Source organism: Lactuca virosa, chromosome 5 (assembly GCF_052849685.1).
Source record: "Lactuca virosa cultivar CGN04683 chromosome 5, Lactuca_virosa_CGN04683_v6, whole genome shotgun sequence".
Classification (NCBI taxonomy): Eukaryota; Viridiplantae; Streptophyta; class Magnoliopsida; order Asterales; family Asteraceae; genus Lactuca; species Lactuca virosa.
The window spans coordinates 261,801,029-261,811,843 of NC_136430.1; the positions used below are offsets into that span (position 1 = coordinate 261,801,029).

The 10,815-nt window shown below is 32.5% G+C and overlaps 1 protein-coding gene across 1 annotated transcript; it reads right to left on the reverse strand.

Moving 5' to 3' along the window:
* Positions 1–804: 804 nt before the first annotated feature.
* LOC145116377 (protein MANNAN SYNTHESIS-RELATED 1-like) lies at positions 805–5,745 on the reverse strand. Its single transcript, XM_079052716.1, has 6 exons — positions 5,479–5,745; positions 3,152–3,287; positions 2,898–2,971; positions 2,661–2,743; positions 1,557–2,130; positions 805–1,222 (listed from the first exon to the last, which is right to left on the reverse strand). The coding sequence occupies exons 1-6, from the start codon at positions 5,575–5,577 to the stop codon at positions 956–958; spliced, it is 1,233 nt and encodes a 410-aa protein (XP_078908842.1). The 5' UTR covers positions 5,578–5,745; the 3' UTR covers positions 805–955.
* Between the last annotated feature and the right edge of the window lie 5,070 nt (positions 5,746–10,815).

A 10,815-nucleotide genomic window follows, 5' to 3' on the forward strand; every position in this document is an offset into this window, starting at 1 on the left:
ATGGTAAATTTTTTACTATTTGAAATAGTTTTTACCATTGAAGAAAACCTTTTTTGTGAGGTCATTAGTAAATTCCAAGAACTTGTTATTTTTGTAGGGGTTGTTTATTTTGGCACTTATTTTTTAGTATAATATTTTATTTTATAAAATAGTTATATTATATATTAATTTGTTATTTTATTTATTATTTTTATTAGTTAATTTATTTAATTAATTATATAAAATAAAATACACGTTCTTAAAGAATATTATATCACAAAAAGTAAATATTAAAACTTTCAAAATGACATATATAGGTTAAAATACATTGTGGTGGTCATTATATTTTATTTATTTAAATATTAAAATATTAACATTAAGTAATGTTAATGATAAATTATATGAAAGTTTAAGCCAGATAAAAATATAGTAATTTTTATTTATTATTTATTTTTAAAAAAGATTACCATTGTTAAAACTATTTGGCAATTTTTTTTTTTTTTTTTGAGAAACTAACATCTAAAAATGCCATTTTTTATGGGAAACTAACCAATAGCTGGGCCTGGCCCATATAACCAGCTAAATCCTTATAGTCGAGGAAAACCGAAAACCAGTCAAAGGATTTTGAAATCCATCCGGTTATTGAGGCTATCGCCTATGGGTCCGGTAAATAATGGATTTTTTTGGTTGAGTTCTTTTTTAGTATCAAAATCAGCCTTCCCTTTTACTAGAATTATGAACACCATGTAGTGTTGATAGTTGATATTACATATGTTGTTTTCTTGTGCCTTGAGAGGCAGTTTAGTGGTAAACATAGTTGTACGTCACTTTATTCATCTTTTAGCCGTTCGATTAGAACCGCAAAACAACACCTAGCATAAACACGATACTTCGACTACTAAACTTTTGATGTTCAACACACATACGACTAACATAAAGTCGTTTATTTCACATTTCATTACAACTTTATTTTTGTTTATTGACAGAAACAAGCGTATGCTGGGTGAGACCTCTTCGATATGTAAGAGGACATGTGATCCCGTGCCATGGTTGACTCTATCTGACTTGGCACAAGAACCTCAGGGTTGCTTGTAGCAATCCTGTTTCCAACAACATTTGCATAAAATAGACCGGATACCGTGGGCACAAACACATCACTAACCGAACATAAATGGAAGTCTATGATTTCTCGTTCCAATCCCGACGAAAACTTCTGCTTCTCGGCTTCTTCCATTATCTCCTCCTGGTTTAAAATTCAAAAAATGAGAAACAAGACAAGATTGGATGACAAGAATGGAACAAATGAGTTTGGGCAAGCTTTGTAAGGCTATTTTCGATGACCAGAATGAGAAACGTTTTTATGTCTTTTGCACAAACGAGAAATCAAGAGCAGATCCCTGTCCTAACTTGTTTCACCTTTTTGGGTAGGACACAAATAAACAATTTTTGTCATATTGACATCAATCAAAGTCCAACGGACACCGGTCAAAATCTTGGTCTTAGTTTGAAATAAGTCAAGCACAATCTGTGTTTGTCATGTCATGCTGTGTTTAACAAAGTTAGTTGCAAGTTTGTACCTTTGTGTATATGTTGGTATATGAATCTTTTAACACATCAAGCTCACGCCCGGACCTTGGTTGAGTCACATATATGGTCGTATTTTTCTCATACCCGATCTTCCGAAGAAATTGTGTGATTTCCACTATGTTGTAGCAACTCTTCGTTCCTTCATTTCTTTCACCTCGACACACACTTGTTCCCATCTTCTCACTCTTGAAGTCAATTGCCATGAATTCTCCTTTCGGTTCACCACCCCGAAGCCGAGTCACAATGGAGTCAACAACGTGTTGTAGTTCGGGTTTCAGATGGAGAGCCTCAAACATCGCCCAACATGAATACGGGTTCATATCCTTATCAACTTTACCTTCTCTAGCAGTTGATGATGGAAAATAGGTTATAACCCGCACGTTTGGTGTTGTTTGGAATAGAGGTTTGATATTTGTCTTGATGTAGTTTCGATTAGCATTGTAAGGAACTTTTATGGTAATGGATTTTTGTGTTGATGATTCGGGATTCTTACGCCTTTCCACTTGAATTAAGCCGTTCATGCTTTTTATAAATTTCTCAACATCGTAAATTTCTTCGAAACTCCTGAAAGATATCAAACTAGAGGTGTAAGTCTAACCATCAACCATAAGCTTTCACTCGATAAACAAAAATATAATAGAGCAAAACTAGTTTTAATGTCTTTAAATTTATGTTATCGATACTTACTATGAGTTTAAACATTAAACAACTATTCGGAAAAGTGTCGAGAACAAGTCGTTCATGTTGATGTAACGTTGTTTCCACAAAATAAACACACTTAGGTGGAAACCAACTTCAATATCTTAGTGTTATGTTATTGAAATATACTATTATACTATGACTTAACTTTAAGCACAAAAAACCATTAGCGCACTGAAATAAACTATCATTTTTTGTTGACAACAATTTGTTCTTATTGTTGTGCATCATTTTCACACAATAAACAAATGCAAAACTAATTTCAATATTTTTAAAATCATGTTATTGGCTTAAAGCCAAAAACATAGTTGTTGGATCCAACCAAACCGATTGACCATTTGGTTAACATGGCTAGACATAGTTTAAACGTTTTTGCATTATCAGTTGCAACTAACCTTTTTTCTCCTTGGTTCCCAATGATTTCCGGAAGCACGAGAGTTGCTCCAAGATGTTTAGCGACTAGCACTGCATTAGCGATCTGAGTGAACCATTTAACATAAGTTATAACAAATAATACAAACCGAAAACTTACTAAAGAACTACACATTCAAGTGTTCAACTAGCTTTTTGCTAGTTGAATATAAAGTAACTGTTCTAAAAAAAACTAGAAAACATTGCAAGGGAGGTTGAACCTGTGAAACATGGTACTCGGGGCCATTGGTTAACGAGAATGTAACAAAACCTTTCGAAGGCTCTTTTACTTTCTCTAGAATAAAATGAAACGACATAATCAGAACAAAAGTCAAAATTATTATAAACATATTTTATCAAAGAATAATTTTAGTGACTTATGGATATTGGTTATTCAACAACGGCTATTATTACAAAAACTCTACATTTTGTACATTTTGTTTCTTGTAAAGATTAAATGAATACGACTACTTACCTAGTAAAGAATTGTTCCAACAAAGTTTTAACCGTTGACCATTGGTTTTTGATGCTTTATTATGAAGTTGAAGAAGACTATGCTTAGACATTTTCAAGAAATCTTGTTCAACATTCGCTACCATGGGGACATCAAGCTGAGAAAAAAAAAAGATGAACATTACTACAGAGTTGTATACTGTTAACATTATTTTATTATGATTTGTCCATAAAAGTCTGAAAATACATATTTTTTTGACAAAATTTAGAAAATAAGAATGACAATTTTTTCTTATAAACGTATTAACCGGAATATGAAAATATATGAAATTATATTAACAGAGACCCTGTAAAAATAAAACTCATCTAATAACATGTAGAAATAAAGATTGCAATATAATGGATTAGAAACTTTAAACAAAATAAAAATAAAGATTGCATGTCATATATTTTCTTAATTATTAAATCCAAAAAAGTACCAATCAAACATTTATAATTTGTATACGATATGTTTAAAATTACTATATTGACAAAAAAAAGGGTATTGTTGATTGTAAGTAATCATAAATTAATTTGTTAAGTAAAATAAACAGAATACTTAATATAGATTTTAAAATACTTTTTTGTACATAAAATTATAAGTTTTTTGGGATAGATTAAAATCTAAAAGATTTAATATGATTTTTAAAAGATAAAGATCATATTTTTCGAAATTGTTATTAGTATAGAATTTTTTTATTTTCAAAATTTAAATTGAAGTTGATTTGTTAAAAAAAATAAAAAATTATAAAAATCATAGAAAAATATCACGTGTCAAACATGAAAAAAAAACATGTAATATTTGTAGGTTTTATTTATTAGGATAAATAGATAGATGCAAATTATTATATACAAAAAGTTACCAACTACACATTTATAATTTGTAGTTAAATCGAGTAAATCCAACAAAAAATGATGTGATTGTAAGATTCATTTCCCTAACTACAAAAGGAAATTTAAGGCCAAGAGGTGTACCATATCATTTCCTTTTATTTTTTCTTGGTCAATTATAAGATTTTTTTTATTATCCTCGCTGATAAAAAATGATGACCTTCTGCTTTTCGCACTTCTCTTAATTTTTTAATATTCAAATAAATATAAATAATATATTAATATTATACTCTATTTATAGGGTTAAAAATTATGAATTTTGATATATTTTTTTATAAATTTTTAATATATATATATATATATATATATATATATATATATATATATATATATATATATATATATATATATATATATACACCACACACACAATAAATTAAAAAAGAAAAAAAAGAAATGCGTTGAAATTAACTATTACGTACATCAAAAAACTTCTGACCCACGAGGTGTTGTTCCCTAACCTCTCACTGCCACGTACATCACCTCCACCGCATGGTGCGGTGGAATTATACACTAAAGTGATTTTTTACTTATTTATGTAATACCATTTTCGTTTGTATCCAATTTATATAATAAAACTGATCACTTTTACAATTTATGCATTTATAAATATTCAGTAGCAATCTAAGATGTGACTGTATAATTTGTGTCGAAAGCTATTTTGTTATATAATTTAATAAGAAGATATATAAATATGCGTTCAACCTTTGAAAAGAATATAGACATATAATAGCATATTTATCTATTTTAAAAAGAAAAATATGCAAGAAATTGTTTAACCTTTAGGGGTCACCTATAATTGCTGGAGAAAAAGTTCATGAATTACTCTACATAGTAACTTTCTAAAATCCTGCCTTTAAAAAAATTTATATCTTTCTTTAAATCCTATCAAATCTAATTTAATAAAATTCTAAGCATTTATCGATCTCTAGACACTTAAAAGATTTTTATTTTGTCAAATTCAGTTTAATACGATATTCATGACTATTTATAGGAGAATATAACGGCATTTGAATTTAAATTCCCAGCCAAGTAAAAGATTTTATAGGAAGAGTACAAAGCAATGCAAATTAGGCTAAAAGTTTCATCATTAATTTGGAGAAGATATTGAAACTTTCACATAAGAAAAAGAAATTAAAGAATTTGAGATCCACGTATTGTGTTGAAAATATGTTGATCAATCAGTAGATTGAGTGTTCAAAATCTGTGGTGGACAAAATAATAAATTTAGAAGTAAAATCAATAGGTGTTTGATTTATCAAGATATTCTAAAATAATATAGATGTACTCATCATGTACATGTTAGGTTTTTGAGTTGCTGATATGAAACATAGAGAAGATAGACCACATGATCCCCACAACATAAGTTTAGTAAATATATGAAAAGTTAATGGAACAGTTGATGTTCGATATACTTACCAAAACATCACCATCAAAATGATCTCTTTTGATCATGTTTCCAAGCATTACAAACATGGAAAATGTAAGAAAAGCTCCCATAATTTGCCTCACATCCATTGCTAAGTACACTGCTTTTTTCAATCTTGAATTGAAAGAGGAAACAAATCTAAAAGAAACGATCAAAGCATAGTTTAAGCTTTAGAAGGCTTCTCCGCTTTTCTTTCTTCTATGAGTTGATAGCAATCTCTTTCTCATATATATATAAATGGTATGTGAATTTACTTTTCTTTTTCTTTCGGTTCCATAAATAGAGAAAAATGGAGGAACACCGATTGAAAAAAGGGAGGAAGTAGTAGAGAAAATAATATGGAAAGCTTAAATTTGGTATGCGGACAGCAAATACAGCTTGCAAGATTCATGAGCAAATTTGGATTTCTCTAAAATAGCCAAGGGATCATTAAACTTTGCCAGGAAAAGCTGTTAGAGCTTTATTTCTGAATCGGTGAGGGGAGACTTTGAATTTGAGATGATGTGATTGGATAATAACTGAGTTCGACACGCGTTTTCCAGCTCGATGACACATGTCCTAGTAGAAAATTACGTTCACGGACTTGAAAGTAGGCCTGCGGAAAATAACCGATACCCGAATAAACCGACCGACTCGTTGATAATTCAGTCGGTTCGGGTTAATCGGGTTTCAGGTAACTAGTAATCGGTTCACCCGATTTTATTTCGGTACCCGCTTTCGGTTCAGATATAGGGTATGCATACATATAATCGGGTATACCCAATAACCCGATTAACTTAAAAAAATCATCTCATACAACCCTTACTTATGCCTGAAGTACCAAAGGGATTTTTGCCAAGAGATATAGAAGTTGACGGATAGTTATCACTTCAGCCAAATGTTGAAGGTTCAAGTCTCATTTGAGATAAAACTTATAGATTCAGGACTAACCGGATTCCGATCTTGATCCGATCTGATCCAAAAACTGGTTTAGGTCAAAACATATTTTTGACCAAACCGAATCGGTTTAGACCAATGACCGGATCCAAACTGGTTCAAGATTTCAGATACATAACCGAATTAACCACCATATCATAAACCGGATTGCTGAAAAACCAGTTCAAAATTGGTTTTGTTTTTTACCATTAAAAACAAGAATTTTTTATTTTTCTTAAATAGCCGTTGGAATATGAGAAAGAACAGCTCTTTGGACATTTCTTGACTTTTTTCACCATCTTAACACATATAAATAGATGTCACTTATGTTTTCAACATAAACATTTATACACGTCTTTCTGTTTAGTTAAAAATCTACAAAAATGAGTTCTAGAAATTCTACCGCTACCGGAGGTTGAAAATCGGATGGCGTTGTGGAAAGCCATATCAAAAAGTGGTGGTTGATTAAATTGTCGGATCCAAGAATTTTTTTAGGTCAAAGCAGCAAAATAATCGGGTCGGATAAAGATAATTTGCTTTTTTAGGTCCAATTAGAAAAATCTGTAAATACTCATTTGATCAATTAACTAAGCTTAAGTTTTAAAATGCCACCTACCCTTTTATTTGTAATTGAAATGATCATTATCACCGGATATAACTGTAACTTGATGACTTAGCCTACACAACCCCACGTAGTAGTATATAAGCTCAAATTTGGTCACTTAACTTTCTAGTTTGTGATTATTTGACTACTTATAAGTTTTAAAATATAAGAAGGTCACCTAACTTCTTATTTGTTCCAGAAATAGTTACTATGACCGGGTATAACCCGTAATCTACTCACTCGGCCTACACCTTACGACATGGCACTATACCTTGATTAATTAGTCTTATTTGGAAGTTCAATGTGGTAGTTGACCTTGAACCAAATTTGATTATCATTAAAGAAAGACCATTCTCTTTGTTTTCCAAAAAATTCAACGGAGGAAGTTTCAAGTCCATGAAAGGCAAGAATTTCAAGGAGCGGTTCTCCAAGTTAAAACTCAAACTTAGCTAAGAGATCAAATGAAGCACAAATGAGAAAGTTAAGTGACCAAATTAAACCTTAATCCAAAATTTAATAAAGCGATTAACCAAATTCTTTTGACGAATAAATAACATATAACAATTACAAAAAATCTTATCAAATTAAAGTATAAAACTAGTCGGTTAACAATTAAATCTAATAGATTAATACATTTAATATAATCTATTTTGTTTAATTTCTTTACAACAAAATAATATAAATTAGTATTATATTATATGTACTTCTCTAATCCAAAATTCGCACTTTGAGAAATTGGCGTACAACTACTCTTTTCTTAGCAGTTCCAGGATAATTCGTAGATGTTGACCGTGTTCTTCCTCGGTTCGTGAGTATATTAATATGTCATCGATAAATACGATCACAAACTTGTCCAAGTAAGTTTTGCTGACACGTTTCATAAGATCCATAAAGACTGTTGGGGCATTGGTTAGTCCGAATGGTATTACCAGAAACTCATAATGGCCATAGCGAGTCCCGAATGCTTTCTTCGGAGTATTTTCTTCCATCACTAGAAGTTGGTGGTATCCTGACCTTAAGTGAATCTTCAAGTACAAGTTGGACCCTTGCAATTGGTCGAATAGGTCATCAATTCTCGAAAGCGGGTATTTATTCTTGATCGTCAGCTTGCTTAGCTCCCGATAGTCGATGCATATACTGAAGGATCCGTCCTTCTTCTTGAAAAAGAGTACTGGGGCTCCCCATGGTGAAAAACTAGGTCTAATGAAGCCTTTGTCAAGAAGCTCTTGGATTTGTACTAATAACTCTTGCATTTCAGAGGGGGCTAATCTGTAAGGAGATTTTGCTACTGGAGCTGCCCCTAGGACTAGAACAATTCAGAATTAGTCTTCATGAATTGGTGACAATCCCGCTAAATCCTTTAGAAATACGTTAGGGAAATTACATACCTGGGGTATGTCCTTGATTTCTTTCTTCTCATTCCTTTTATCTATGACGTGGGCCAAGAAAGCATAGTACTTTTTTTGAAGGTACTTTTGTGCTTTCATACAAGAGATGATTTTAAGGTTTTTGCTAAGTTTATCCCCGTAGATAATCAGGGATTCTCCATTGGGTAGGGAAAGTCGTATGACTTTTTCATAGCACAATATTTCAACTCGGTGAAGGGATAACCAATCCATGCCAATTATAACATCGAAGCTTCTGATAGTTATGGGCATGAGATTGATGTGATGTGATTGTTTAAAGTTATTAGGCAGTTTTATAAGATTTCTTGGGTACTTCCGGATTCACTATTAGTTATTTCTACTAAGTAGGTTTCATCTAATTTTCTAGACTTATGGCTTAATAGTTGTCAAAACTTAGGGGTAATAAAACTTTTCTCAACACCCGAATCGAAAAGTATAACTGCATATAAATCCTTAACAAGAAACGTACCGGTTACCACAGATGGCACTTGGATAGCATCTCGTGTACCAATCACGAATGCCTTTCCTCTGGAATTCTATCCTGGATTCTTCAATTTCAGGCACTCCTTCTTAAAGTTTCCGGTCTCCCTACACTCACAGCATGCTTGGCTTCCAGTAGTAGCAACTCCAGGTTTTGTCATGGTTGCCGGTGTAGCTGCAGGTTGTCTGCAGTATTTGGAGGTGTGACCTACCCTGTCATACTTCCTGTAGGCCATGCAATTCCCATTATGATGGAAATTACACTGATTGCACTTTGTGAGTTTTCCCGCATACTGTCCTTGGGTGGTGGTGGTTGCTACTGTTGATGGAGCTGGAGTTGTGGCTGCATAAGCTTTAACCATCTCTTTCTTCTTCCCCGAGGTTCACCTTAAATTTCCCTTGTACCCATTTCTAGACTTTCGCTTGTTTTCACCAGATCTTGGAAGGTCGGCTTTCTGGACTATAGTGCCCCTTCAAATCTCTTGATTAGTTAGATTGAGCTAATCGTTTGGCACTGTCATAGGTAGATGGTCGAGAAGGAGTAACTAGTCCTTGAATGGGTTGAACCAAACCCCATATGTATTTATGCACCTTCATGTATTCTGGAGTTACAAATCTAGGACAAAGGGTGGCAAGATCGTTGAATCGATTGGTGTAGGACATGATGTCTGTGTCCTTCATGGTCAGGTTCTATAACTCCTGCTTAATCTTCTGCATTTCTTCCCGGGGCAGTATTCGTAAATATGCATCTGCTTTAGTTCTTCCCATGACAGGGTGTTCACGTTACCGATACCCAATGTTTTGGTATGACTGTTCCACCATGAGAGAGCAGCGTCCACAAAGGTGCAGGTGGCGAACTTTACTTTGCTATCCTAAGTGCAAAAGCTGATCTCGAATATTGATTCTGTTTTCTCGATCCATCAGGTTATTCCCACGACTCCCTCATTCCCATAAAAAGACTTGGGTTTTGCAATTCATAAAATCTTTGTATGTACATGCCTAAGGGGAAACTAAAATATATAACAAGCCCTGGAACTAAAAAATATACAATTAATATACACTGACCCATCTTACAATGGATCACTTAAGAAAATATATTATAAGAATCATCAGGGAGACAGTTTAAAGAGTTTCCCTTTTTGATCAACTTATCATTTCGAGTCATGATGTTGTCAGCGCAAAGGCAGTTCTTTTTCAAAAGTGCACTTGCTAACTTTGTGAGAGGCATCACCACATCAATAACAAACTTTGATTCCATGATTCTTTCCTTTAACATTAGATTTTGATTTCTTTTGAACTAATGACTCCGAAGAACTTTGATTATTTGACTTAAGAGTTCTTGTTTTAGTTTTGGAACAAGGAATGTTATCGATGATATGCTCAGATGATACCTTGTAATGAGGCTCATGATACATTGAAGAGTCATCTAAAATAGAAGACTTTGATTGATCTTCAGATTCAGAGTTGCTAACGGAGCACTGGAAAAAGATGCTAAGAATTTCATTTACTGAATGAAATTCACCATTACATATAGGAAATTTTAGCAAAATCTTAGTGAAGAGAAGAACATACTCACGATAAGAAGGTTGGCAGGAAGGATCAAATGCAGATAATTGAGAAACACATTTGGTAATAACGTTAGAATCAGTTGAGCAATGAGTATCAATTAAAGTTTGATTTATAAAATAAGAACTCACAAATCTATTTTTAAATTCTTTTTCTAAACAATCAGCTTTATAGAAGGTTTGTTTAGTCTCAACACTTTTGGTTAAGGATACAACACCTTCTATATCACCTCCAAGAATTTTTACACATTGATCTAGAATCTGGGCATTAATAATTCTTGTGACATTATAGTGAGAAGTGGCCCGATTCTTTAAACAAGTTTAATGCGTCTAGCATGATCAACAACTATTTCTTTT